This window comes from Hippocampus comes, unplaced genomic scaffold (assembly GCF_001891065.2).
Source record: "Hippocampus comes isolate QL1 unplaced genomic scaffold, H_comes_QL1_v1.1 scaffold83, whole genome shotgun sequence".
NCBI classification, from domain to species: Eukaryota; Metazoa; Chordata; class Actinopteri; order Syngnathiformes; family Syngnathidae; genus Hippocampus; species Hippocampus comes.
This window is the reverse complement of record NW_017805281.1, coordinates 2,033,475-2,061,161: the sequence shown is the minus strand read 5'-3', so window position 1 is coordinate 2,061,161 and position 27,687 is coordinate 2,033,475. Positions and strand designations below refer to the sequence as shown.

The following is a 27,687-nucleotide window of genomic DNA, read 5'->3' as shown; positions in this document are numbered from 1 at the left end:
CTCGCTCCGATCGCTGAACATCGATCAGGCGACGGCTCGTAGCCGAAAGCACTCCCGTAGCTTGGCGTCGCGCACGCCCACGCGCCCGCCCAGCTCTGCGGGAAGAAAGAAGCCGTGTATACATTTGCCACTGGAATTCTCGCTCACACATGCCGGGTCCCTCTCGGTTGTTCTCACGGCGTTTTGAAAGCGAACTCAAGATGATTATTATGTGAATGTGTTTTGTCGGTGTTTGGCCAGGAGGCAGGCTGTTGGAAGTGGAACATGACTAAATTGAACTTGTGTCACGAGGTAAGAAGCTAACACTACCGCGCTCACGTTCAATGTCAAGAATGTCAGGATTGTCCTTGTAAAGTACTTTGGAAGTAAAGTTAACGTCGCTCACACCATCAGGTTGAAAGTACTGTACTTTGTTGTACATCACATTAGTTTCGCGATGCAGTGGTCTGCACTTGTTACCTTTTTACTCGGTGATGTAATCCCTTGTCATATTTTCCTTTACAACATGTCTGAAGATGTTACTTACGTGTATTTTCCATTTGTGGTCTAAACCTGCTTGACGCCGCTGACAAATATAATTAGGATATATTCAATATAAATATTCGTTTATTCCTTGAAGTCGTATCATTTATCGATTTGTATAGCAGGTGTTTTGATCGTCATTTTAAATGCGAAGCAGTCAAATGTCATCCAGGACTGGTGTCGCAGGAGACATATTTCAAATCTTAACTACAAACTACAAGTTTTCCTCTTGAAAGTAATCCTTTGGAATATATTTTTCCAGCTTTCTCTGCCATGCCTTCATGCACTCCTGGAAGGATTGTACCGAGATCCTCCGCAGCTCAGTTGTCCTGGCCCATCTTGACGTCGTCCACCTCTTCTACACTGGTCTCCTTGATGACCACCTTGAGTTTGGAAAAGAGGAAGAGAGAATCACACTAAGCCAGGTCAGGTGAGTAGGAAGGTCATTTCAGCATAATCGGGAAGTGTCAGATGCTCGGGGCGTTGTAAGAAGGCGTGTTGTCATGGTCAAGATGTTCACAATTGTCCACACGCCACAGGCTGTCTTTGTAGATCTGCTTGTTGGTTGCCCGGCATACAAAATGTATTTAAATTTATGACAGCCGTCCTGGATTCTTTCTGACACACCTCAGACTGTACAGACAGTACAAAATAACTTTTCTATTATGTGGAGTTCACATGAGTTCATATCGTTGTTGTTGGTGTTGACATTTTGTAATGGCCATCAGCTGATCAGAAATCTAGCAAAGGAAAATGACAGCACTTGATTGTTGGACTAGGTGGTAACTGGAAAGTTGTTGTCAAGGTGCATCGCTGTCATGCCATTCCGGTACACGCCTGAACGGTGCCTGGCTGAGGAAATAGCCAGACAAACGAGTTTAGCATAATAGAAAAGCGACCAAGGACGGCATAATAATAGAGTTGAGTGTTTGAGTGAGTCATTGTCACACTGTTGTTGACCCTCTTTTGCGGCAGGAAGACTTTGACGTCATCCATCGATTCAAGGTGAAGAATGTCAGGGTGGCCATCGATGGTCGAGCGCTGACTGAGGGGGATCAACAGCACTAAAAAGGAACACTCTGGATTCAACACTGGTCTGTTTCGCATGCACACGCACATTACACACACACACGCAATTAGATGGACAAAAAAAACATTAGCACTGGTGCCCAAACCATCACCCAGGTAACATCTGCTTCTCCTTTCTTAGCTGCCTGCAACCTGTTCTAAAATTAGCTATTGACATAGCCCAAGGCAGGAGAAGCAGAAATTCATCCTCGCTTCCTTGTTTTCCACCACTCATTCATCATTCAAAAAGACGCGCCTCAGAATCGCGATTGTTTGCTCCACTTTCTGTTCTGTGTCAAGGTCAGCTTAGTGTAGATTGCTCTTGTTTTGGCCCTGTATGTGAAGATGGCATTCTGCTGCAGGATCTATTATAGTGTGATAGGGGCACAACTGGCCACTCAAAACTCCTTTCAAATCCGTCAGGTTTTTTTTTAAAACTCTCTTCAGTTGTTTTGTGCATCTTTACCCCACACTAATGGATTCCGTTTCACAGTGCTAAATTCAAGGTGAAGAATGTCAGGGTGGCCCTTGCAGCCTTTGATTTTTCTGTTCGTGGCCCCTCGAAGAAGAATTTTGGACACCCCTCTTTGTAGTGTGAGATGATGATCTGAAAAAAAAAAATCATTGGGCTGTGTTTCCACAGGAGCACATCTGTCAGGCTTCCTCAACGGAAGACAAGCGCTAAAGGGTCCAGACGAAGATGGAGCCTGACCAAGAAGCGGCAGGAGCATTGCGGGTTGATGGCGTGACCCAAACTGGAATCGTCGCACTCGAGCTTGACCACATCGCAGACACTGCTGATGACGAAGGACTACTGGCTAGCCAATCAGGACTCTCACAAAGTCAAGCGTCTGCCCACCTACCCGAGCCTCTGCTGGTGGATTTTTTGTCGACGTCTGGGAGCGACGCACCAGAGGTGGACCCGTCCTCTCAAAACTTGGACCTCGCCTTTGACTCGGACTATGGCAGCACTCACTCCAGCCCCGGTTCCGCCAGCACCGCTTTCAGTGGCGACCTAAGTGAACTCACTGGAAGTTCCTTTGAAAATACCAACTCTCTTTCTCCTGCCAACCTCTTTGAACACACTTTGGGAGGAAATCAGTCCAAAAAAAGGGCAAAAAAAAAACAAACTACCAAATCTAGCAAGAAAAAGGAAAACGCTAGCACACCAAATGAGGTTGTGAGTACTAGCAGCAGTGCGGACCATGAAGAAGGACATGGAAGCACACATTCCCAGCGCAGCGTCGCAGAAAGCGTCAACTGTTGCTACAGGTCCATGCACAGGGGCTGTCTGCAGTGTGGGGAGGAGACGCCGGCCATGTTGACTGGACTGGTGCTGTCCTTAGCTTTCTGTATCGCCATCATCGTCCTTATTCCTACCATGGGAAGGGTGAGTTCCGCATTGTGTGTGATATAATACATATAGTAAAACGAACATCCACTAGCTCAATGCTAACATATAGTGCGAAACACCATAGACAAGCTCATGTGAATTAGCATAGGTGCAACTGTAATTTCAACCTTCAAACAACTGCTACTTTAACAAAAGCGAACTCAACCTTGCATATTTAAACAGCAAGATTGTGAAGTTTCCTTCAATCGTACTGTTCTGCTGCTGACACAAAGTTAGAAAAGAAGCGTTGGCGTGCGATCACGTTCAAGGGTTTCATGTTGCGCACAGAACCTTGACGTTCACGTGGGAGCTCTGTCGGTGTTGTGCGTGGTTCTGTGTCTGAGCGCCGGCCTGCTGGTGTGCCTACCGTGGCTGGCCACCGTGAGACGCTGCGCCGGCGCCCTGGCCCTCTTCGTCTGGGGGACGCTGTACGTCACCGCCATTGTATTCATCTTCACCGGAGGACCCGTCACAACGTGGGAACAGGTGGGGAGACGTCACGAGAGCCGAGTCGTCTTGAAAGATACTCATACCCGTCTGTCCTGACTTCCGCCTCCTCAGGTGGCTTTCTTCCTCTTCCTGTCATTGAGCGTGTACACGGTGCTCCCTCTCTCACTGGCCTGGGCTCTCATGGTTGGGATTTGGACCAGCGTTTCGCACATCATCATCATCAGTGTTTATGTCCCGGTCACAAGTCCGGAGACGCCAGACTTGGCTGTGCAGGTGCGTCCAACTTGATGAGGGTTGCCAAGAAAGGAAAAAAAAAACGTCATTGAGAATTTCAAATGGGGACTTGTTCAAATACAGTAAATCCAGCAGGGCTCTGTCCTAAGCTCCCTTCAGGTGTGAAAGTCTGTGAGCAATTGACACAGTCAAAACAAACCAAAAATGTTTTTCCTGGCCTATTGCTGCCACAAAGTTCCAGAAAGGCACTAGTTATGTGGAAATGAAACTCCTCAACTCACTTCACCATCGAAACCAAGATGTCACCAGATAGCACCAAAGTGATACTGTTACTGTATGACACATTGGAAACTTTCCATGTGAATTGTGGGAATGGAAAGTTATCATATATGCCATAAAATCCCGTGAATAATACGCACCCGTTTATACTGCGCCCGATACTGAATAAAGACACAAACCAATAATGCGTTTAAATCCAGGTTAAAAACTACGCTCTTATCCCATCCGTATGATTAAGGTCTTTCAAAGTATTTTTAAAATAATGTTTTCAAAAATTTTGTTCATCCCCGTCAACTTTGGATATTCCTGGAATTTTTTCACCCCTAAACTTGACCCGCTTTTCACTTTGATATTCGTGTCGGACTTATGTGCACAGCTGGTGGCAAATGGCATCCTGTTCTTGTGTGTGAACTGCATCGGAGTCTTCCACCTGTGGACCACCGAAAACGATCTCAGGAAATCCAATCGCAAGAGAGAGAAGTTCAGCACCATCCGCTCCCAGAAGGAAATCAGAAAATACCAGCAGGTTTGATCGGATCCAATTTTCAATGACTCCTGAGCGACCTGTTGGAAACAATTGTCGTCCGTTCGTTCCAGGAGCGTCTGCTGTTGTCGGTGTTGCCGCGTTACATCGCCATAGAGCTGAAAACGGAGGTGATTAAGAGGCTTACTAAGCCCACGAGTGAGAAAGAAAATCGACACAACTTCCACAGTCTGTACATACGGCAGCACAAAGACGTCAGGTGAGGAGGGAAACAGAATGCTGTCACGACTTCCGTTTGTGCAATGCTCAACGTGTGTGTGTGTGTGTGTGTGTGTGTGTGTGTGTGTGTGTGTGTGTGTGTGTGTGTGTGTGTGTGTGTGTGTGTGTGTGTGTGTGTAGCATTCTGTACGCGGATATTGTGGGCTTCACAAAACTGGCTAGTAGCTGCACACCAGAGGAGCTTGTTGCTATGCTCAATAAGCTCTTTGGCAGGTTTGACGACATCGCCAAGGTAAACATGTCCGGTCCGAGTGTGCGCGTGCATGCGTGTGTGTTTGACAGCACGCCATCACATTTACCGCATATGCTGTCGCTGTCTGCAGAAGAACGGATGCCTTCGCATCAAAATTTTGGGCGACTGCTACTACTGCGTGTCAGGACTGCCTGACCCGATCCCCACGCACGCCAGCAACTGTGTTCAGATGGGCTTGGACATGTGCACCGCTATCAGGTCAGCTCATTTGCTAGCGAGACCTTTACTGCACAACTATCTCGTAACATCCTACACCAGAGGTCTCCAACCCCCGGGCCGCGGACCGGTACCGGTCCGTGGGTCATTTGGTACCGGGCTGCACAGAAAGAATAAATAACTTACATTACTTCCGCTTTATTCATTTCGGAATCTGAAAGATGTTTTATTTTGAAAAATTACCGGATCCTCTGTTACATCCGTCGACAATATGTCACTTCTGACGCAGGTGACGGTTCGCTTCTCAGTCACATGATAGGTTACCTCTAAAATGAAACCCAGGAACTAGCAAAATGAGTAAAAAACAAAGGTCTTTGGAAAGTTTCTTTGGGAAGGGGGAAAGGCCCAGCCAGGAGACAGAGAAGGAGCCTACGACTTTCAAGAAAAAGAAGGCTACATTTAATAGACAGTGTCAGGAGTCCAACTTAAAATACCGATTGATCACAACGGGAGATTCCCAGTCTGCATAATATGCGGTGATGCACTTTGTATTTGCGTTTTTTCTTATTTTGAAGGCATGTGTAAACATTACAATAGTGACCAGAGAGTGTTGCGGCCAGATAGGACGTTCCTCGTGTCGTGATTCGTGTTTATTGTTATGCTTTGAAAATACCAGTTTTCATGCTGGTCATATCATATTATTTTGTTGTATTTATCCGTCCTTTAAAGGCTGGTCCCTGAAAATATTGTCTGACATTAAACCGGTCCGTGAGGCAAAAAAGGTTGGGGACCCCTGTCCGATACCACCTTATTATACGAGTGGCCCGAGGTTTTTCAAGTCACGAGCAGTTGTTTGGTTAATTTTGGTTCTTTTGCATTTTTTTTTCTTAGTTTGGATTAAGAGGGCAGTTCAGAAAGTAGAGTAGTTGATACGCTTTCAGACGTTTTGGCGAAAGGGACAAACTGTCAAAGGCACAGATGCAAAATGAGAACTCTCGCAAGGAGCATGGGGGATACGCTGACAGTGAGCTGACAACGTGTAAACGGACTCTTCTCCTTTTCTTGGCTCTCAGTAAACTGCGAGAGGCCACAGGAGTGGAGATCAGCATGCGCGTCGGCGTTCACACGGGCAACGTGCTCTCTGGTGTGATCGGCTTGCAAAAATGGCAGTACGACGTGTGGTCACATGACGTGACGCTCGCCAATCACATGGAATCCGGAGGCGTTCCTGGGTGAGCGCATTCAAATGAAGATAATCACGTCTCGGCATTTGCGCTCTGGAAGGCAACAAAAGTGTGCTTTTTCTTTCTACAAGGCGAGTTCACATCACGGAAGAGACTCTGCAACACTTGAACGGAGCGTACCAAGTGGAGGACGGCGACGGCGGGAGTCGGGATCCTCTTCTTCAAGGAAGGAAAACCTTCTTGGTTCTGGACCCCAACAACTCCGGCAGCCTTTTCCAAAGATCGACAACGGTGGGAGTTCTTGCGGCATACTGCGGCGGGGAGACGCAAGCGTGTGACGGCGTGGCTCATTCATTTCCAGGCCAACCTTCTCACCACCGTTGAGAACACGCAGCGGGCGTCCATGCGCATGTCTCAGTACCTTCAGTCGTGGCGGAACATCCGACCCTTCGCCGACCTCAGCAACCATCACGCCAAGCTCCCCAAGAAGATCAACGAGGTCGCAGCGAACCAACAGCAGTCATTTGCTGTACGTTGACCACGCTCTACATGCGCTACACTTTGCAAACGCGCATAGACTCACGTGTCCTGACTGGAAAATGTCTGTTTCAGGAAAGACCACCTTTTCAGAACAACCCATCCTGGTATGCTCCATTGAGGTTTTAATGTTCAAGCTGATTACACCGGCAAAATTACACAGCCTAAAAATGTCAATGCAGTCAAATGCACTACTCACTAAAAGTGGCCAAAATGTTTTAGAATGAACCTAAAATGCACTATAACTTTGACAGGCCAATTTTGAAGTAGCCCTAACTACATATGAATACCATAGATGGAATTTGTGCTTTTTGTCTCAGTTTGTTTGTAGATAACCGTGTGAGGGGTTCGCTGGACACGATGGACATTGCAGGGTAAGTTTGATTATTTTTCTCATCTTTCGTTGACTTTCTGTCTGATCTGCGTGCGCGTCTGTGTGTGTGTGTGTGTGTGTGTGTGTGTGTGTGTGTGTGTGTGTGTGTGTGTGTGTGTGTGTTTCCCCAGGTGGAGGGCCAAAAGACTTAACTGTTTCACGCTGCTGTTTAATGACATACGCTTGGAGAAGCAGGTGATGTCACTTGCCCAGCAGGAAGTGAGCCAGCCACTGTGGTGCTTTTGTGTTACATCTTGTTTGTGTGTGTGCGTGCGTGTGTGTGTGCGCGCGCGTGTGTGTGTGTGTGTGTGTGTGTGTGTGTGTGTGTGTGTGTGTGTGTGTGTGTTACAGTTTCGCCTGTCAGAGGTGAAGGGCTTACACCAGTCCATGAGCTGCCTCGCTTTGGTCTTTGTCACCCTTTTTGCTGTCCAAATGCTCGTTTCTGAGAAGTGAGTGGCACCCAAATTGTTATTATTCTATCGGATAATCGTGCATTCGCATGAACTATTTTTACATTTATATTTAATAGGGAATAACCAATGAGTTTCCTTTTTTACATAATCAACAGTTTTTATTTCTTATCTTCTTATCACATTATCTAGATTCTAGAAACATCTTCGGTGGGACAATTTCAAAGAAGTATAAATTTAAAATTAAACTTTTTTTGTATCAAACACATAAGGCATTAAATTAAAAAAAAAAGTCTACAACCCTTTGTGCAACTGTAGCTAGTATTTTAGCATGCAACATAATGCACAAGGTTCGTGGCTGCGCATTTGAGCTTAGATCAACTCACTAAGAATGCGACAAATATTCTTTATCCTGATTAATGTTCTCCTCAATTACCGTAAAAGTGTTGAGATGATTCACTTGTTAGATAATAAACCTCAGGAAGTAGGAACATTTTCTCAAATTTATACTTTTTAGTTGATGGGAAACATTAATATTCCAAATCCATTCGTACTTAATACATTCATTTAACAAATGTGTTTGTATCCTTAACAGGAACTTTCAATTGGCCGTTTCCTACAGCGCCACCTTTCCTGTGCTGGTACTTCTTTTGTCCATCGCGTTCTGTGGCTACTTGCAGGTATGCTTAGCCAAACTCACCAATAAAATAAGTCAACGGGTATTGAAGATATATATTTTTTAATTTTTTTTTTTTTTTGTCTGAAGAAATGTCATTCCAAGACACGGCCCCGCATTCATTGGATGTCAGGACTGTGTCGTAGGATGTCCACCAGGGCGGCGCTGCGGCTGTTTATCGTGTGCCTGAGTTTACTCATCACACTGCTGATGGCCATCCTCAACTTTGTGAGCCTTTTACCCTTCTTTTAAAATATGCAGCGGAATCGCTTTTCGTGAACTTGATTCATTCCGAGACTCTGTTTGAGAACCAGAGCAATGATTCACTTTAAAATGAAGGGATATCGAATGAATTCGTTCTAGCCCATTTGTGTGTTGTTAAAAAGAAACACAGCGTGCAATAGAAATGAATGAAAATGCACATTATCATGACAAAATACATGTTGTGTTAATCATATTCTGACCGCTTCTATTATTTGAGGTCTTGTTTAAAAACAGTCAGTCCCTTTCTCTCGTCACTTCAACTGCCTTGTGTATAAGAGATGGACGCAGCGTTCGCACATTTAGCTATTCCTTCCTTCCTTCATTGTACCTCCTCAGGTCTTCATCCCAGGAAACAACTGCACCGATATCAGCGACAGGAGGGCGCTGGAGGATCTCAAACTCTACACTGTGCCTGTGAGTTCGCAATGATCATATGTAGCTTCCTTTTGATGTACATATACGGCAAGCCATTTGAGAATTTATTCGATTGCACAGAATCCTCCACACTTTTTATCCTCACTAGTTTTGACTATTGAGAGTACACTGACAATTAGGGGCATTAGAAGAGATATAGAATATGCACTCAAATGTCTTTGCATTTATCCTTCCAGTACTACCTGTACTGCTGCCTGGTGGCCATGCTGGGAGTCATCGTCTTCGTCAGGATATGTTTGTCGATAAAGGCGCTGCTCCTCACGCTGGCCGTGGTGGTTTACTTGGCCCTCTTCCTCCACGTATACGCCAACCGCTCGTCCTGCCTCATCGACCTGCTGTACAACACCACCACCAAGTGAGCGAGTGGCTTTTGTTTGATGCCGAAGGGGTCCGCAGGTGCGTTTGCCCCGGAAGACGGGCTCTGACTCTTTTCAATCTGTGCACTCTTCCCAGGCCCGGTGTGCTGAAGGACCCTCAGATCATGTCTGGCGTTTGGCTGGTCATCTTTTATATTGTCTGCATCATCCTGGCCAGACAGGTACGTGCATACGTTTATGCAATACACGAAGACTTGTGTTCCGCCCTACATGGAACGCAATCAGGACCGTTCATAAATTAGGATTTCTGGAACACACCAATTCACTCTAATTCAATCAAATCTAACATAATTCACACATAGTCTAAGGTCAAAAGCAACAAGTTACCAGAAAACTTTCGAAATCTGTCTGGGAATAGGGAAGGGAAGCATGATTTATGGCTCAACAAAAATGTCTACAACTAGCATTTAAGAATATCTGAAAAATATGTTGCACGCAGTATTTGGTCAAAATCTCCATTATTATTATCTTTATCATTGTTAGGGTGTACTGTATGACAGCAAACATATCAGCCTACTAGAACAGCTGAACTTTATTTGGGGTTCACCAGTGGCTTTTCAAGTGGTGGCAGTTGTGTGCTGATTCCCATTTAAATGAGATTGAACAGGGGTGTGCAGTACATATTGGAATTCGTGACAGATTAAAATTGAACCACCGCATTAGTAAAAGATCCAGGGTTTTTTTTTTTTTTTTCTCACACCATGTGTTCAAAGTAAAACGTTTAATCAATCAATCAACCTTGTCAGGATGAGCTGGGCTGCCGCGTAGACTTCCTGTTGGAACACTGTTTCAAGTTGGAACAAGAGGAGATGGAGACTGTGGAGAATGTCAATAAGCTTCTGCTCCAGAACGTTCTGCCCCTTCACGTGGCTTCCTTCTTCATGGGCAAAACTGTCCGCAATCAGGTGATGTTTTGTTTTGGGGGAAGGGTGTAACGTTGTAGCCTTCTTGAGAATTGTAACAGCTGTTGTTATGCCCATTGTTCTCTCCTACCTCCCCCCGGTGGCTCAACCTCTCTATCGTGATTCGAAAAATGGCGTTGTGATCATTTCTGTTCTGAACTGGCGCTATATTTCAATCAGAGTGACATGCTGCTGAAATTTGATGGCCTCTCTTTGGTTTCAGGACCTATACAGCCAGTCGTACGAGTGCGTGTGCATCATGTTCGCCTCCGTGCCTCAGTTTAAGGAGTTTTACAGCGAGAGCAGCGCCACTAGAGATGGTCTGGAGTGTTTACGTTTCCTCAACGAGATCATTGCCGACTTTGACGAGGTGTGAGGGATTAGTAGCATCTGAAGGTTTTACCTAAGCAGAAGGGCCAGACTTCTTGCCTCACCGTCTCGCGTTTTCACTCTCTTGCTCAGCTTTTATCCAAGCCAAAGTTCTCTTCAGTGGAGAAGATCAAGACCATCGGCAGTACGTACATGGCAGCCGCGGGGCTGACGCAGTCATGGGATGAGAGAAAGGTATATTCATCACAAACTCTGACTCCATTTCCGACTAAGATTTTACAGTGAATCCCTCTTACAGGGATAGGAAAAAAAAATCATTTAACCGACACATAAAACAAAAGAGAATTTATAATTATATATTAAAACACAAAAATGTTCGACTAAATTATGTACTCTACGAAGGCTAGCTTGATGCTAAAATATACTGTAATGCCTGTAACATCGTAATTTGGCTACTAGAAATTAGCATAGATGTATAAAGCTTCAAACATGCAACTTTAACAAACACAGGAGAATTCAACATATATGTTTAAACAGTACAGTCCTGGAGTTTCTTCTCTTTTCTGAATTACACTGCATCTCCATCCAGTAGTACTCAGTGCTGCCTGGCATGTTGTGACCCAACATGGTACTACACTGAAGGCGCACAAGTCTGAATTCCGTCTGACCCGTAGTTATACAGTTGAAAAAAAAAAGTTGCTCAAAAAATCAGCAATTCTGCGGGGGCTCACTCTACGCTCACATTGAAATGATTCGCTTGAAACAAGATTTCTTGGTCCCTCTGCAGAAATGTGACATGTCCTACAGTCACGTGCGCTCCATGGTGGAGTTTGCCATCGCTTTAATGAGCAATCTGGAGCTCATCAACACGCACTCCTTCAACAGCTTTAAACTGCGGATAGGTGAGCCCGTTTTCTCACCGTGTGGTGCTTGCAATTGACCTTGGCATGTCAATTTCTTCAGTGGGTTGGCTCAGAGGGCGTGAGTAATAGTTACCATTCATGTTTTGGTTCTTCAATGAAAGAATTGACCATTCAGTGTTCATTTGCAGGAATAAACCAGGGCCCCGTCATTGCTGGAGTCATCGGTGCTCATAAACCGCAGTACGACATCTGGGGGAACTCGGTCAACGTGGCCAGCAGGATGGACAGCACGGGAGTGTTGGACAGGATCCAGGTCAGTCCATCGTCACTAACTTCCCTCCTTCCCCGCTTGACCACGCCCACTTCTTTCTCTGCGTCCAGGTGACAGAGGAGACGGCCCAGGCGGTCCAGAGCGTGGGCTACGGTATCACACTCCGAGGAGTCATCAACGTCAAGGGGAAAGGGGAGCTGACCACGTACTTTGTCAATACAGAGCACTCATCTCCGCACGTCTGACGGCCGCAGTTTGTAGTCAGTGCGGTTTGAAAGAGAGACTTTTGCAAGAAGCCCGCCGCCGCATTGCGCTGGCTGTTGCGATGATGTCGCTGTCTAGCCCTGCTGCCCGCCCGACTTCTGTCACGATGCACCATGGGTTGCCTCAGTCTTGGGATGAGACACTAAATATGATCCTGATTAGTTGAATGATCATGCCCGTGTGTCTGTATTTACATATGGATACTTTTCTTTTTCCAAATGAGATCCATGATAGTTTACTGAATTAGATGGACATTTTTTGTTGACAATGGAATGGTCCACGTCAGTGGTTATCAAACTACTTACAACAATAGTACAGGCTCAACAAACATTTGACTCACAGAGTGCCAAATGTATTGTACTTAAAAGTTAAATACAACTAAACTGTATTTAACAAATGTACTTTCATGGAATTTTTAAGTTAAGACTCTAATATTATTCACAATTTGAGCATTTTATTTGGTGATTCACACTTATCACTCATGTTGCGTGATGGCCATGCTAACTTTACTAACGAGGGTCCAACTGCAGACCATTGAAGTCATCTACATGAATTCAATTATAATAGTTGAAAGCAATCAAAATTCCAACCACTTACTTATTTTTTTTAATGCTCCCAATTTCTATGTACTTTTAATTGCAGTAAATTGTGCTCAAGTGATTTTGTACAAAGTGACCAACTTATACCAATGTTATTATCTGTTAAAATACTTGCACTTTTATTTAACTATTGTTTTTCAGGAACGTTTTTCATACATTACTGTAGGCAGCCCTCCGAAGAAATGTTGAAGTCGCTAAAAAACTAATATTGCAATGCAAAAAGTTGTAATATATATTTTTAAATACCGTTAAATTATGTATATTTTTGTGTTTATTTTTAGAGCTGGATGTTGTACAGAATGTGGAAATACTATTTATATACTAATAAAATTGAAATGAAAAAAAATGCATCTGACATGCAAATATACCTTGGAGGAGTTTGTTCCATAGCATCGATTTCATAAATGAATAGGAACTCATTTAAAATGCCGCTTCATTTCAAGGTGAAATAAACTATTACTTATGTTTATTTCAATGAAATAAATATCGGTGAGTGTGAATGCCAGTTGCTTGCCAATATTTTACACAATGTGCTTGTATTTTAAGGAAGTGTTACAAAGAAAGCCGTCATAGAAACGCCCACGTTTTACCTGATTGGTTGTGGAACTTTTCCGTCTTTTAATTGGTTGGCACTGCTGTCAGTCTTTGTGCTTCCGGCTTTACCGTTTGGTTTGTTGTGAGAGTTCCTGACTTCTGACTGATTGACATTTGAGTTGGTAAGTTTTGCCGAAAAGGCTTTTTATCCAAAAATGAAAACATAGTCCGACTCTGTTCAAATTAATAATGTGTTGGTTATATATTACTTGTCCCAAGCAAGCTTCAACGAAATCTGAAAGTTAATTGGCACAATGTTAACCTGAACCTTTTTGCGCGACGTTACTGTGTTTGGTTCTCACTGTTAATAATTTTTAAAAAAGCTAAAGCTTTTCTTTTTCTGTCGACCAGGTGAGAGTAACCAAATATGTCAGGAGCCCATGACCACAGAAGGAAATTACGACCCCCGAAAATATTCTTGCTGTCGGCCGAACAGCATGTCCAGGGCCATTCGGAAGGTACCATCGTGCTGCCGCGGGGGTCCATGTGCTCGGACAGACAATCGAGTAGGAGCACAGTCGACTTTCTATATGTCAAGGTAACAATGAACACCATTTTCAAATACCTTCACGCATAACGACTTTCTTCCTCAGTAGTACTTAGGGTGTGATTGTGTCAAATAGGTGTGTCCCCATCTTGGTTTCTCCTCAGATGCTGGAACTTGACATCATTGTACAATTGGACAAAAGGGTTCTGGTTGAAGTCCCAACGGACTGTGTTGGCCTATTGGAGCCTGTGGCCCAAGAGGCTCGCCTCGAATTACTACGTAAGTAATGAACGGACAATAGAACGATTCAACAGGAGCCTTTGTTGTGCTGTTTTTTTTTTTTTCAGGCACTCGTGAGAAGCTGCACGAGTTGGCCAAATTACCCGCTGGTACGCCCTTGTGGGTCCGAATGGAGCAAGTGGACGAGCTTGCTGAGGCCGAACTCAAATACGTCGGGCCGCTGACGCCAGGGAGCAGACCTCAGTATTTTGGGGTGCAACTCAAGGTAAAGTCACTTCTGCTTATTCTTCTATTGATCAGGTGGTTCAATCGGCACTCCTCGGCCGCAGGGCTCCGCGGCGGGCAAAGGCAAGGGCACCGGCGGTGGTCTCTTCACGTGCCCTGACGGCTGTGCCGTCTTCCTTCCGGTCAGCCACATCAAGGTCAGACACTGGTCCAGCGGCAACGAAGCAGACGACCAAGAAAGGAAGCGCCCTGTCCGCCGCAGTACCGTCCACAACCATCACAGCAACAATCGCCCCGCACACGTGAACCTGCCCGGCGGCGGTGCCGCACATCACGTCCATGTGCCTCTGACCACCGTTCCTACTCAGTCTCAGTCGTCCAGTGGATCGGCTGAGGAGGCAACTACCGGAACTCAACATCCGGTTCGCGGCACTGCGTGGCCCCTGCCGTACAGTATGGGTCAGCGGGTTACCATCTCCTTGGAGGGCTCACCCGTAAGCGGAGAGGTGCGCTTCTGTGGTCCGCTGCCCCGTCAGCCCTCATCATCGATTTACGTGGGCGTCTTGCTGGTTAGTCACTTCCTTCATTCCAGGGATGCTTTAACGGTGGGCAGAATGTGAATCATTGACCATTTCATGTTTCAGGACACTCCTACGGGCAACTGGGACGGCCATTACAGAGGAGAGAAGCTCTGCCAAATTCCTTCTGCCCTCTATGGAAAACTGCTGCCCGTCTCTAAGGTGTCCCCAGGTAGAGGAATTCTATTTGGATGCTTTTCAATGAAATGAAGTGATTCCAGATCTGGCCCCTTGAGTGTCACACCAGTGCACTATAACCATGAGTGATTTGTTCTCATTGAATCAAGTCTCATTTTGAGAGAAGACATCGCCCTCTAAGCAGTGTTTGTTTGTTCATGAATTGTTTGCAAATGATGCCTTACACTTGTTATCACCTGCAGAGTCCAAGCATCACGCCATCCCTGAGTCCAAGCATCACGCCATCCCTGAGTCCAAGCATCACGCCATCCCTGAGTCCAAGCATCACGCCATCCCTGAGTCCAAGCATCACGCCATCCCTGAGTCCAAGCATCACGCCATCCCTGCCCCCCAGGTACTCAGATCCATCTTAAAGACCTCGCCACCTGCCACCAAACCGGCCCCTGCGTTGACGCCCACCTCTGCCTCCAAAGTGGCTCTGTTGCCACCCACCATAAAACCCCCCAAACCCGTTCCTCCTCCACCGCCGCCGAAGCCGTTCTACGATCACCTGCCTCTGCCCCCGCCCCCGCCGCCGCAGCCGCCACCCAAACCCGCCGACCTGGCAGTGGCGCAGCACACCAACGGCACTCAAGCCCCACCCTCGCCACCTGGCTCGCCGGATACGGACCAGGGTGTGTTCGTGGACGACGTAGAAAACCTGGAGGTGGGCTCCATGGTGGAAGTCAACAACCCACCGCTTTACGGTGTGATCCGCTGGATTGGACACATCGAGGGAGTTCACGAGCCAGTGGCAGGCATCGAGCTGGTAAATTGACCCCGTCCTCTTCCTCCTGCAGCCGGGTGCTTGTTTCAGATTGAGAAAACTTTTATTTATGCAAGTTGACAACAGTGTACGTAAGGGAAAAATGTATTGACATGATTGCGCAGTTAAGTGCCGCTTACATTTGCCCACGCAGGAGCAGGAGGTGTCGACAGCATCCGACGGCACGTACCTTGGCGAGCGCCACTTCCACTGCCCACCTAACAAGGGGCTCTTCGTCAAGATCGCTAACTGTCGGCGAGATTCCAGATTCCCCGCCCCCGAAGCTCGTGTCAATCAAGTGGAGCGCTGCAACTCCATAGGTGAACAAGTTGCGTTGTGCACTTTTTGCCGCGTGGGGGGGTGCAGCAGTTGAGTTGAGTTTTGGCTCTGGCGGACAGCTTTCGCTGAGTGGCACAGCGAGCGCGTGGAGGATGACACTCTCCCCGCCGACGGGGACGAGGCCAAGGAACTGTACCAGGGCTGGAAGAAAGGCATCCAGGGCCACCTCAACTCCTGCTACCTGGACGCCACGCTGTTCAGGTGCCTTGCTGACTAAGATCCCGCCTTCACAGAAGCCTCTATTATGGCACTTGATCTCACTCCATCTCGCCGTCCGCAGCCTCTTCTCCTGTTGCAGCTCGGCAGACTGGCTGCTGTTCTGGCCCTCGGACGACACGGAAGCGGACCCGAGCTCAGGTCAAGCTCAAGACCTGCTGCGCTGCGAGATCGTCAACCCCCTGCGCAGGTCTGCCTGTCACTCAAACCCGGTCCGACCTCTGACCGAGGAAGGGTGCTTGAGAAAAGCGACGAAAGTGCTTGACTGAGCCTTTTTCGCTCCCGTCATAGTTTCAATTCAGTCAAGATGTTCCATGAGGTAAATTGTTAAACAGTATGAACGCTGACATTTTCCATAAGGCCTGTCGGTTTTGCAGGTACGGCTACGTGTGCGCTAGCAAGACCATGGCCTTGAGGCGACTATTGGAGGCGGCCAACCAAGACGCAGGCTTCACCAGCCAGGAGAAAGGTAAATGAGCAAGAGCGCCGTGCACTTCCTGTTTGTGCACGAGGAATGCCGCCACACCGCTCTGCCTTTCATGTCTGCGCAGACCCGGAGGAGTTCCTCAACAAGCTCTTCCTGCTCCTCCGCGTCGAGCCGCTCCTCAGGATCAGGTGGCGCCACACCTCCACGCTTCTCTCTTCCGACTGATTTTTCTTTCCCCATTTATTATTATTATAGTCTTACCATATACCACCAAGCAACATCTTATTTATTGCTGCTGTGACAATTTTAATGTGTTCATGGGATGAATGACGTATGTGTCTTTCTGCCCTTCTAGATCGTTGTCTCAAAAGCCGCAGGAGTGTCACTTATACCAGCTCTTCCCGCCTCACGTTCCTCGTTCGCCCTCCCCCGCTGACGCTTCCGTTTTGCTGCCCTCGCCGCTGTTCAGCCCCATGAGGGTGGCCAGCGTCCAAACCTTGCTGGAGTCCTCCTTCCTCCACGCCGGACTCAAGTTAGCCGAGGTAAGCGGAGGTACGGCATGGCCGTTGTGTCTGGTAAAATCCTTCTATTGTATTTGACCCCCCCCCCCCCCCCCCCCCCCCCCGCCCCCTCAGCCTTCCTCAACAATTCATTACAGCCGCGTTTTTTTTTTTTTTGTTTTTTTCTGACAGCGCCCACCCCCCCCACCCCGCCCCAGGCTCCGTCCTGCCTCCTTCTGCTCATGCCCCGCTTTGGGAAGGACTTCAAGATGTTTGACATCATCTTGCCCACCCTCAGCCTGGATATCACAGACCTGCTGGATGACAGTAACTGACAATTGATGCCAATGTTCAGTAGGGTTGAAAAGGATACCAAAGTTTCCAGTCAATTTCCATGGGAAGTTCAACTGGGGAATTTTTGAAACGTTCCATATTTGAAACTATTCCGGAAATGTAAAAAAAAAGTCATACACCACAGTATTCCAGTTCAAATGTGATCAATATTGCGTTCATATACTGTTGTTTAACGACATAACACTCCGCCCTCAAATCACGCTCAAAAATGGCTTTACTCGGTGGAAATGAATCTGAATGCATTTACTTTCATGGTTGACCAATTACTTATGCACTGAAGCATGACGCCGATCCGTTTTTAAATAAACAGGCGCACTCAAATGTATATAATGAAAACGATTTTCATTTGTTATTGTCTCAAAAATATCCAGACGTTCAATCTTGAGGTGGCATTTGCCTCGCGGCTCCCACACAGCAATTTGTCAAAACTATTAAATTGACCATATTTGAACATACTGTAGATTTCCCCAACTAAAATAAAGTTTCCTGTTGAGAGTCAACATTCAATTTTGGCAATTCCTGGTTTGTTCCCATTCATTCGCATGGAAACTATTTCTTTAAAAATTATATTAATTTTGCAGGCCTAATGTTTGATCCCATTGTTATATTTTTATGGCATCATGCTCCCTTTTGTTAGCATGTAATGTGGATGTTGTCTCCGCGCACGCGCATTTGTTTAGCTTTGAGGCAGTGCAGCATCTGTCAGGCTTTAGCCCAGTGGGAGTGCGCAGAATGTTACGAAGACCGAGACATCACACCGGGACACCTCAAACAGTACTGCAACACCTGCAACACTCAGGTACGTGGGCTCAGCCCCGAAGCCAGGCCGCTTGACTGTAAGGCATCTCAGGAATCAAAGCTCGTCTTTCCCATCAGGTTCATAGTCACAGGAGGCGGACATCTCACTGCCCGCTGGAGATGATCGTCCCCGAGGGGACGTGGAGTGCCCCCCTCGACAGCACTCGCCGGCAGATGCTTCTGTTTGCCGTGACGTGCATCGAGACCAGCCACTACGTCAGCTTCGTCAAACACGGGCCTCTGCCCTCCGATTGGCTCTTCTTTGACAGCATGGCCGACCGCCAAGGTGAGAGACAGACGCGGCGTTTATTCCCGTCAAAAAGCCCCATCAGTCGAATTAACCGAACAGATTTTTGTCCAGGAGGTGAGAATGGCTTCAACGTCCCCTTGGTGAGGCCGTGTCCCGAGGTGGGGTGCTACCTCAGCCTGTCGGAGGAGGAGCTGAGCAGGGTGGATCCCGCCACCCTCCCGGAGCGTGCTCGCCGGCTCCTGTGTGACTCTTACATGTGTTTGTACCACAGCCCCGAACTCAGCCTGTACAAGTGACAAGTACACCTCCTCCAACAACCAATGCTCAAGTCTTTCACGAGACTGATGACAACAACCCGTTAACGTGTTACAATGACAATTGCACTGCCATTTTATGATGTGTGACGCCATGTTTCACTGTCTTAAATGTTTGCACTAAGATAGCCATGATGTCCAAACTTGAATTGTTCATGGGTTGACTTATTAACTGGCGGCAATAACAAAGGATCAAATGTGTAATAAAAGCTAAATTAATTTAACTCCTTTGATGTGGACAATGCAGTATTTCTGAGAAGCCACAAGGGGGCACCGTGAGTCCTTGCGTAATAAACTTGTCAATTCGACGACGGAAGCAGCGAAGAAGAGTGGTCTCCTGTCATCGTCCTGAAATAATCGCTAGCCTCGCATTGGACATTTTAAAAGGTAAACAGAGAATTCAATGGAATTGAAAGGCTCGTTTGTTCACAAAGTCGGATTGTTGTAATTTACCGCAGCTTCTTTCGCGGGGACATGCTCGTTTTGGCTTTTTCAAGGTGGCGTGCTAGCATCAGTTGCTAATTGAGGCTACAGCGTCACTCTTGACACAAGCAAGATGATGAAAAAAATAATTCAACGGATCTGGCGAGTGTTGCAAAACGATAAAAAAAATCATCTGCTCTGTCGAGTAATGTTTAAATGTCGCCACTAAATGAAATAATGCAGGTGACCTTTTACCATGACGTCACGCCAAGTTCCGGGGTGGCAAAAGTCGTTAAAAGTAGTGAACTAACTCAAAATACGGCCTTTGAATTAGGCAGAACCAGTGAGAAAACAGGATAAGAAAATTCCGACTTGAATTCTGTCCTGTATCTGCATAACGTGCGAATACCACGACGAAACTCGAAAACGTCAGTAAAAGCCGTGGAAGTATAGTTGACAAAACATGGAACTTCAAATACTTTGTATTTTTATTCATTCAAAATGTAAATGATCATTTATGTTTGAGTGTCTCTTTTTATCTGCAGGAGGCCTATATCGCGGTCTATCCAGCTGCCATGGCATCTCCAGGGGGACAAGGAGGGGGAATTTTGTCCACTCGAGGAGGAGCCGGTTCCAGGAGGATGAAGTGGGCTCTGGAACTGAGTTTAGGCAACACTAGGTAAATGTAAACGAGATGTAATTATAATGTATTTGAAGTAAGTATTTGTGAGTAAACAGTGTTGTAAACAGTGTTGCTCTTCTCTCAGGGCCAAGAAGGTCCAGATAATATTCTGACACAAGTGACAGTGACGGGTCATGAACCTATGGCTAGTAATCTATTCCCAGCATAAACTGTGTCGTTTTAATGTAGTGGAGCGAGCATGCATATAAATGGTATCTTGATAGTCCAAAATCCATAAAAATGTAGCTTGCACTGTCAATATTTAGTTCAGGTGAGGTATTCAATATAGAGAAAGAAATTGTTTAATTTTGTACAAAAAAGCTACAAAAAAAGTTGTTCTGTGTGTTTTAAGAGACAAGTTGTCATCAATCCAGATACCCAAACAATTCTAATAGGAAAACACTTTTCAAAGCAGTTTCGTTAAGAGTTGTTGTTCTTATTTGATTTGCGGAGTTTCAGCTTGCTTGAATGTAACCAGTTTTAAGTTTAGCAAGAGTGCTTTGGATTACACAGAAATCAAATTGTAGGTTTCACAGCACTAGATCAACTGAAAAAATTGAAATCTATACACTGATAAATTACCGAAAACTGTTCCTGACACCAGTCCTGAACTCGTTCAGGAAAAATAGTGGTTCTGAAGCATACACTTGTGGCACCCCTTTACAGACACTTTTCATCTGTTGTCAAGCCCCTTGTTAAAGGATGAAATATGTTATTGACATGAATGTAGAATTGTTTTTATAACTTTGTGATAAACACTATTTAGTTTGACTTAGTTGAGACGACAGCGGTGCTGCTTTGCTCCAGGTGTCGTAGTGACCGCCAGGCCGGCCAGGGAGATGTCGTTTATCCCATTGGCTATTCAGAGAAGCCTGTTCCCGACACCAGCATCCAGGAAACGGACAAGAATCTGGTGGAGAAGGTGAGTTTGTATGAAGAGGCTGTATGTTTTTTTTGTTTTTTTTTTGTTTTGTTTTTTCTCCTGTTGGTGGATTGTTGACTGCTCTTCCTCTTCTCTTGCCAGCGATGCTGGGATGTCGCCCTAGGCCCTCTCAAACAGATCCCCATGAACCTGTTCATCATGTACATGTCGGGGAACACCATCTCCATCTTCCCCATCATGATGGTGTGCATGATGGCTTGGAGGCCCATTCAGGCTCTGATGTCTATGTCAGCCAGTGAGTGTGTCTCCTCACGGAACATGGCGGCCTCTCCTCAAGGGGGCGCAATTTAGCCCCTCATTCTCTCCTTGTCTTCCTCTTGTGTCTTGAGCAGCTTTTAAGCTGTTGGAGAGCTCCAGTCAACAGTGGCTTCAGGGACTGGTCTACCTGGTGGGTAACCTGCTGGGCTCGGCGTTGGCCGTCTACAAGTGTCAATCGATGGGGCTGCTACCCACACACTCGTCCGATTGGCTTGCTTTCATTGAGCCTCCTCAGGTAGCTTAACAGACGCACTTATTACATTTCAAAGGGTCATATGGGGATACCTTTATTTGAATGGTCCGCTGAGCTGGAATGCTACAAAATGCAACAAAAAAGCCACTCACGTGTCTGCATTTCATCATCTAGATTGGATGAGTAATGACATTGACGAAAACGTGTGTTCTCACAGAGGATGGAAATGATGGGCGGAGGGATGGTGTTATGAAGCGGGTGCCGCACACACTCGTCAGGCAACTATGTCCGGCATCTGTTGCGGCAGCCATTGCGACCCCGGCGCCGGAGGGAGCCTTCGATGCGCTGTCAGCGGCCAGCATTTTTGGGAATGTCTTACTTTGTTTTTGCCTTGTTTCTTTTTGGACAGAGATGTTGTTTATCAGTCTGTGTGTGCGTGTTTGTGTGTGTGTGTGTGTGTGTGTGTGTGTGTGTGTGTGCATGTGTGTTTCCTCTGCATGTTTCATGGAATGTCTTGCCTCACCTGACACCAAGAATTTTTTTTTTTTTTTTAGTATGCCTATGTTCTGACAGGAGTTATTTCTCTTCATCTGCTTCCTCTTACTCCATCAGCCAGCAATGTGTCACTAAACTCTTTAATTTATACTGATTTGCCCTCTTGAAATAAATCCTTGATTTCAAAAGACTTGTCCTTGTTTACAGTCACATGAATTGAGAAGAGTGAAAGCAGAGATGTGTTTTGGTTTAAAAAATAAACAGCAAGAACTACAAAAAATGCTTTACACTTATAAAAAATATCTAATGTGCACAAACAGTCTTAAATAAAATAAAATGTAAAGGAAATTGTTCCATGATGTAACTGAACAGAGGTACCGGAAACAAGGCAAATGACTTAAACAACATCCAATTGACTAATAAAGTCTTAAAAGATGTAAAATGTGCAAAGGCTTTATTTTGAAAAGTAGAAATCGAAAGTTACTGGATCCATAAATGTATTTTTTATGTTAATAGGCTCCCTGGCGCAGTAAACTTCTCATGTTTGACGATTCCATTTTATTGCTCATGTGCGGACTTGGTTCAGGTTGAGGTTAGCAGTAAGCAAAACACTTTGGCATGCTGTGAAGAAAATTACGCATTTTTTTCAGTCTTCATATTTAAAGAGCTTTCACAACACCTGCAGATGTAACAAAGTATATTACAGCCCATTTAACATAAAATTACCAAAATAATATACAACACAACACAATAATACGACCAAAGTTTCAACATTTTTCACGGCGCCACCGAGTGCGCATAACTGACACCAAGACGCTCTTGCCAGGAACATTATCACTGATTTCAGTGTTAGCCGAAAAGTTAACGACATAAATTGTCGATTAAATCGGTTACACTAACGTGGTGATGATTCACTAGTTAAATAACCCTCAAGGTGGATTTTAAGGACGCTATCTAGCTTAGTAAATTCGATATTTTTTTTTTTTACAACTCCCATTTTTTTTTTTTTTTGATGGCTAACATTAACAATCATAATATTTGCAGGAACCGGATTTGGCGAGCCCCCAAATAAATCCCTCAGACCGGTCCGACCATCCGTGTGGCAGGAAAGTGGCGTGTCGTGATGTCACACACCGCGTCCGCTTATTAGTCACCTTTCCAGCAGCGTGTGTGCGCGCACACACCTACATACCGAGTTACTCTCCACACGTGCTCCTGTCAGTATGTTCCTTTCGCTTGTTTGACAAGTTCTCTTGAGCTTCAGCTTGTGTTGACTTGAATTTTGTCGTGCTCACTTCGGCAACTCCTCATCTTCACGTTAGGCCCGGAGCCTTTTTTTGGTGGGGGGGTTGCTATCGTCACCATGGAGAAGTTGGAGCGTCGCGTCCACCTGTCCCCTCATGGGTCCACGAATCCGTTCTTTCACGAGGTGACGATGAGCCGCTTCCAAAGGATTCGGGTAAGCACTTTTCGTCAACTTTTTCCACACATGACCGAAAATGCTTGTTGGGTGTTTTGGCAACGCGGTGGTGCATGTTCGACATCTTCACGTGGATAACATGGCTGCCATGTTGGAGTAAAGCTATTTGTTTACTGTCATATTTCATGTGCAAATATTGACATGTTCTTAGTCTGTCAATGGACCACAAAATGTGGATTGGAGTTCTAAACTGCCACGGGGCTTGTTCTCTCCCAAGGGTCTGATCCTCGGAAGCTTCTTGTTCCCGGTTCGGCTGGTCCTGGTGATCTTGTTCTTCCTCCTTATGTGGCCTCTGGCCCGCTTACGCCTGGCAGGCCTGTCTGCGGAAGATCGCGCCCGACCCGTGAAGGGCTGGCGCCGCTGGCTTTTCCATCCCATGGTCTGGTTTCTGAGCCGGGCCGTCTTCTTCTCCTTGGGGTTCGTGTGGGTCCGGGTCAAAGGTCGGCGGGCTGACTTGAAGGATGCCCCCGTGTTGGTGGTGGCTCCCCATAGCACCTTTCTGGACATGTTAGTTTTGTGTACCACCCAGTTGCCCACCGTAGTGTCCCGCTCGGAGAACACCAGCCTGCCTGTCATCGGAGGTGAGTCGGATCAAATTGAGGCGGGGGAAATGAACTCTTCTCTCAAGCGGTAGTTTAAAAAACAACAACAAAAAAAAAAAAAACAATTGACGAAGTTAGAGTTCAAATTTATGGCGTCAAAAGTTTGGAAATGAATGAACTTGGTTTAAATCTTAATCATCACAAAAACCTGTCATGTGACCAGGGGTGTGTAGACTTTTTCCATCATCTTTATGCGTGTTGAACTGCTTTTGTGTTAGCGCTCCTGGAGTTCAACCAGTCGGTGCTGGTGAGCAGGAGCGACCCGGATTCCAGGAAGAAGGCCGTTGCTCAACTCACAGAGAGAATCACCTCCAACGGATACTGGCCTCAGGTAAGACGCCACAAATATTCAAACCAGTGACCGCTGATAAAAGTCTCTTGGGCGCGTGTGTGTTTTTCCCCCATGTGACTCTCGGCCAGACGCTGATGTTCCCCGAGGGCACCACCACAAACGGCAGCGCTCTGATCAAGTTCAAACCCGGTGAGTAGAGTTGACGTGAGCGGCTCGAGACAGTCAGTCGCAACGATCCAGTCCTTGATGCGGCGCTCGAGGCTTTCTTCTGGAATGATTGGCATGAGGAGGGAAAAAGGGCGTAGTGTTTGCCGAAGTCATTCAGTCATTTTGTTTCTCTCCTTTTGAGGAGTTTCTCCTTTCTTGCTTGCCGGCAGGTGCTTTTCTATGCGGAGTCCCAGTCCAACCAGTTTTGTTGCGCTACCCCAACAAATTGGTGAGTAGAGACTTGGCTCTTCGCCTCAATCACACACATGCTGCATCAAAAATAACAACAATGCTGGCTTTTAATTGAAGGGATTGAAAAAATGTTTCGTTGGAGTCTTTTCGCGGTGGCATGAGCTTGACATGTTCTGTCTATTTTGCATATCTTATTTAGCGACACAAATATTCGGATGGTGGCGGACTATGCTTGACACTCCCTAGAAAATCTGAATTATTTGCTGTTCTAATGTGTGCAAGATATGTTTTGTGAGTTGAGGTTTTTGCTCTGGCCAACCAATCTGAAGAAATAATTTTTATTTTTGACGTCATCGACGGCCAAGCGAATTTGAAATGCGATTGAAGAAACCGTCCCCTTCCTGATATAACTGAATTTGCGAGGGCAAGCATGACTCATTATGAAAGCCGTGGGCAGATCGGATTGAAATAGCAACACAACGAGGTTCAAATCTGATTGGATGAAAAAATGGCGCATCATCAGTCTGCACTACTACTGAAGTGAACGTGTTATTCGTGTTGTTTTGAATGGTCTCTTCCAATACGGTTTTGTGCTTCAGGACACGGTTCGCTGGACGTACAAAGGGTCAACATGGTGAGTTCTCGCCGGGCTTGTGGTGCCATTCGGGTTTTGTTTTTTGTGCAGATGCTGATGTTTTTCGTCCGTCTAACAGGGTGGAAGCACTGTGGCATACTACGTCGCAACTATACACCAACATGACTGTGGAGGTTTGTGTGTGTGTGTGTGGGTGTGGGTGTGGGTGTGGGTGTGGGTGTGTGTCAGTGTGCTGTTTAATTTAACAAAATGTTGTGCTTCAGTTCCTGCCCGTCTACAATCCCTCGCCGGAGGAGAGGAACGATCCCAACCTGTACGCTGACAATGTGCAGAAGCTGATGGCAAAGTAATTATTCAAAATAGATAGATGATCATTTTCAAAACATTTCAGTGCATTCGTTTCATTTGGACTGCGTTACACGGCACAGAGGTTGGGAATCGGTGATTTAGAGATTGCTGTGATAGAGCCGGCTCACCCATGAGGCAATATCGGGAAATGCGATTTATTTTTTAACGAAACTACTCAGTTTGCTGTCTCCATTGGCCTGATTCACGCTTCTATCATTAGTTGTATCTGGATAGCTAACATGTTTCCTGCTTGCAAATTGAACTGTAACAAAGCATGTTCATTGTTTAAAACTTGACTTGGGGAAAAAAAGTGCTTTTTCCTACCAAATATTCCCAAACTCAAAAAGTTCTTGACATAGTTAAAATCAACCATCTCCTGCCACTTTGCACACAAAGTTGCTCACAGGTTAAAAATAATGATCTTTATGATCAATTCAAAGATGTCGATTAAAAATATATTGTATATAACCTGTGCATTTTCTGTTTGGTTTTGGGGGTTTAAATTAGAATCACTGAATTATTTCAAATTAAAGACAATTGTAAAAACAGCGGGAGGGGAAATGCTGCTTGGTGCCTTTTTATACTCTGCACTGTATTTGTTGTCCATTTGGTGCCATTTTGACAGCGTAAAGAGTGCACATGGAAAGTCAAACATTTTCTGGCGCTGCGTTTTAGAGCACTGGGTGTCCCGGCTACGGACTACGTGATGGAGGGTGGCGTGCCCGTCCAAAGAGTGGGCCATCTCTCGCTCCCGCTGCCGTCGCCCGGCAGGGAAGCGCTGACTTTGCTGCGCAAGGCCGGGTATGAGAGCGTCTATTTAGAACATTTTGTCACGTTTGTCAACAACCACCCGTAATTTGTGTGCATCAGCCTGCAAGCAAGTGAAATGGAAGCCGCGTTGGACAGAATGATTGACAAGTGTCAGTCACGATCCGCTCTGGTCGGAGTCGAAGAACTCTCTTCCCTTCTGGGACTCGCCGACCGGCAGACAGCGGCGACAGTCTGCCGGCTCTACTCCAAGGTACTCCGAGGATGTCTGTTGTGGCGTCATCTCTGTGGCGTGATGTCCGTTAGCTTGCTCTGTCTGGTGGTTTTCAGGAAAAAGTAGTGGACCTGAGACGAATCTATCTGAATATGGCCGCTCTCTCTGGACTCGTTGACATCCAGTCACTCCTGCGCACGGCCTTCAATGTAACTACTTGACAACATTGATATCCAACGTACTGTAGAATACATGCCATAAACAGGTGTTCACTGTGATCAATTGCCTTTGACCTTTCAGTTGTTTGACGAAGAGGGGAAAGGAAGTTTGAGTGCCGATGAACTATCTGGCCTGATGGGGGCGCTGCTGGGTTTACGTCAGCATCACACTGCACAGCTCTACTCTGAGGTTTCCAGTGGTGGCCAGTTAAGTCAAGGTAATTTTATTATGACCAGAGGTGGCAAAAACCGCGTGGACCTACTTCTACTAAAAACAACAAAAAAAGATCAAGCTATGCTGCATTTTTTCCCCTCAAGTGAGTTTTGTTGTCTTAGTTCATAGCTTGTTATTGATTTTGGGGTATTTTGCTTCTGGCTTCTCAGATGACCTTGTGCGAGCGTTGATGAGCCACCCGACCTATCAGAAAGTGATGAGCGAGCACCTGCAGCCCGGCCGGGCGGCACGTCCATTGCTGGTCAACAACAACGGAATCATGTTTAATGGGAACAAAAAAGTGATATGATGCTTCATATACACAAAAATTTAGCTGCAGCTTTGTTTTACTTCAGCGAAAAGAGACACTTTATCAAAGTAATTCTAACTAAACATTGTATTATTGCATTTTTGTGTGCATGTTCACGATTGTGCCTTTAACACAAATGTTCTTGTTTTATCTGTGAATATTTTTAAAAAGGCAACCTGTACAAAAAAGTCCTGTAAATATATTTTTATATGAATCTCTTTCTTTATAGGGAAATGTCATTTGTGTTCTTTGCTCACACGTTTAACAGTCAATTGTTCGTTCTATTTAATTTACGTTTTAAAAAAATTATTTCTTCTTCCTAGTGTTGGGAGATCAAAAAGGGGCTTTGAATCCAAATAAAAATTTTACAACAGCTTTGTCTTGT

General features: G+C 45.8%; 4 protein-coding genes across 9 annotated transcripts; all 4 read left to right on the top strand.

Moving 5' to 3' along the window:
• Window positions 1-12,958, top strand: LOC109516520 (adenylate cyclase type 4). 3 transcript variants are annotated; one of them, XM_019871147.1, is made up of 28 exons: window positions 1-291; window positions 785-952; window positions 1,498-1,616; window positions 2,234-2,980; window positions 3,272-3,469; window positions 3,545-3,706; window positions 4,323-4,472; window positions 4,544-4,689; window positions 4,830-4,941; window positions 5,033-5,160; window positions 6,192-6,350; window positions 6,434-6,593; window positions 6,664-6,831; window positions 6,915-6,946; window positions 7,160-7,213; window positions 7,344-7,407; window positions 7,564-7,661; window positions 8,218-8,302; window positions 8,389-8,526; window positions 8,899-8,976; window positions 9,174-9,226; window positions 9,451-9,535; window positions 10,121-10,279; window positions 10,500-10,646; window positions 10,739-10,840; window positions 11,394-11,508; window positions 11,658-11,782; window positions 11,851-12,958. In XM_019871147.1, exons 4-28 carry the CDS (start codon window positions 2,291-2,293, stop codon window positions 11,983-11,985), a joined length of 3,543 nt encoding a protein of 1,180 aa, XP_019726706.1. In that variant the 5' UTR covers window positions 1-291; window positions 785-952; window positions 1,498-1,616; window positions 2,234-2,290; the 3' UTR covers window positions 11,986-12,958. The 3 variants fall into 3 exon arrangements, with proteins under 3 accessions (XP_019726706.1, XP_019726705.1, XP_019726704.1); XM_019871146.1 differs by having other exon boundaries at window positions 2-291; window positions 785-947; window positions 9,174-9,352; XM_019871145.1 differs by having other exon boundaries at window positions 2-291; window positions 9,174-9,352.
• A 279-nt stretch (window positions 12,959-13,237) lies between these two features.
• Window positions 13,238-19,092, top strand: cyld3 (cylindromatosis (turban tumor syndrome) 3). 3 transcript variants are annotated; one of them, XM_019871153.1, is made up of 17 exons: window positions 13,238-13,319; window positions 13,549-13,735; window positions 13,849-13,963; window positions 14,032-14,189; window positions 14,254-14,718; window positions 14,794-14,899; window positions 15,228-15,673; window positions 15,825-15,990; window positions 16,069-16,210; window positions 16,290-16,415; window positions 16,603-16,694; window positions 16,777-16,840; window positions 17,008-17,194; window positions 17,371-17,479; window positions 18,187-18,305; window positions 18,383-18,590; window positions 18,666-19,092. In XM_019871153.1, exons 2-17 carry the CDS (start codon window positions 13,565-13,567, stop codon window positions 18,848-18,850), a joined length of 2,859 nt encoding a protein of 952 aa, XP_019726712.1. In that variant the 5' UTR covers window positions 13,238-13,319; window positions 13,549-13,564; the 3' UTR covers window positions 18,851-19,092. The 3 variants fall into 3 exon arrangements, with proteins under 3 accessions (XP_019726712.1, XP_019726711.1, XP_019726710.1); XM_019871152.1 differs by having other exon boundaries at window positions 15,180-15,673; XM_019871151.1 differs by having other exon boundaries at window positions 15,108-15,673.
• A 62-nt stretch (window positions 19,093-19,154) lies between these two features.
• emc4 (ER membrane protein complex subunit 4) lies at window positions 19,155-21,803 on the top strand. The gene is made up of 6 exons (XM_019871157.1): window positions 19,155-19,255; window positions 19,837-19,970; window positions 20,781-20,895; window positions 20,998-21,151; window positions 21,249-21,409; window positions 21,585-21,803. Exons 2-6 carry the CDS (start codon window positions 19,867-19,869, stop codon window positions 21,618-21,620), a joined length of 570 nt encoding a protein of 189 aa, XP_019726716.1. The 5' UTR covers window positions 19,155-19,255; window positions 19,837-19,866; the 3' UTR covers window positions 21,621-21,803.
• A 1,097-nt stretch (window positions 21,804-22,900) lies between these two features.
• On the top strand, window positions 22,901-27,600 carry lpcat4 (lysophosphatidylcholine acyltransferase 4). Of its 2 annotated transcripts, none has more exons than XM_019871154.1 (13): window positions 22,901-23,321; window positions 23,560-23,923; window positions 24,163-24,275; window positions 24,365-24,425; window positions 24,614-24,672; window positions 25,235-25,269; window positions 25,349-25,403; window positions 25,494-25,576; window positions 26,254-26,379; window positions 26,449-26,599; window positions 26,653-26,769; window positions 26,861-26,996; window positions 27,163-27,600. In XM_019871154.1, exons 1-13 carry the CDS (start codon window positions 23,226-23,228, stop codon window positions 27,300-27,302), a joined length of 1,536 nt encoding a protein of 511 aa, XP_019726713.1. In that variant the 5' UTR covers window positions 22,901-23,225; the 3' UTR covers window positions 27,303-27,600. The 2 variants fall into 2 exon arrangements, with proteins under 2 accessions (XP_019726713.1, XP_019726714.1); XM_019871155.1 differs by having other exon boundaries at window positions 22,910-23,321; window positions 26,677-26,769.
• Window positions 27,601-27,687: the final 87 nt, after the last annotated feature.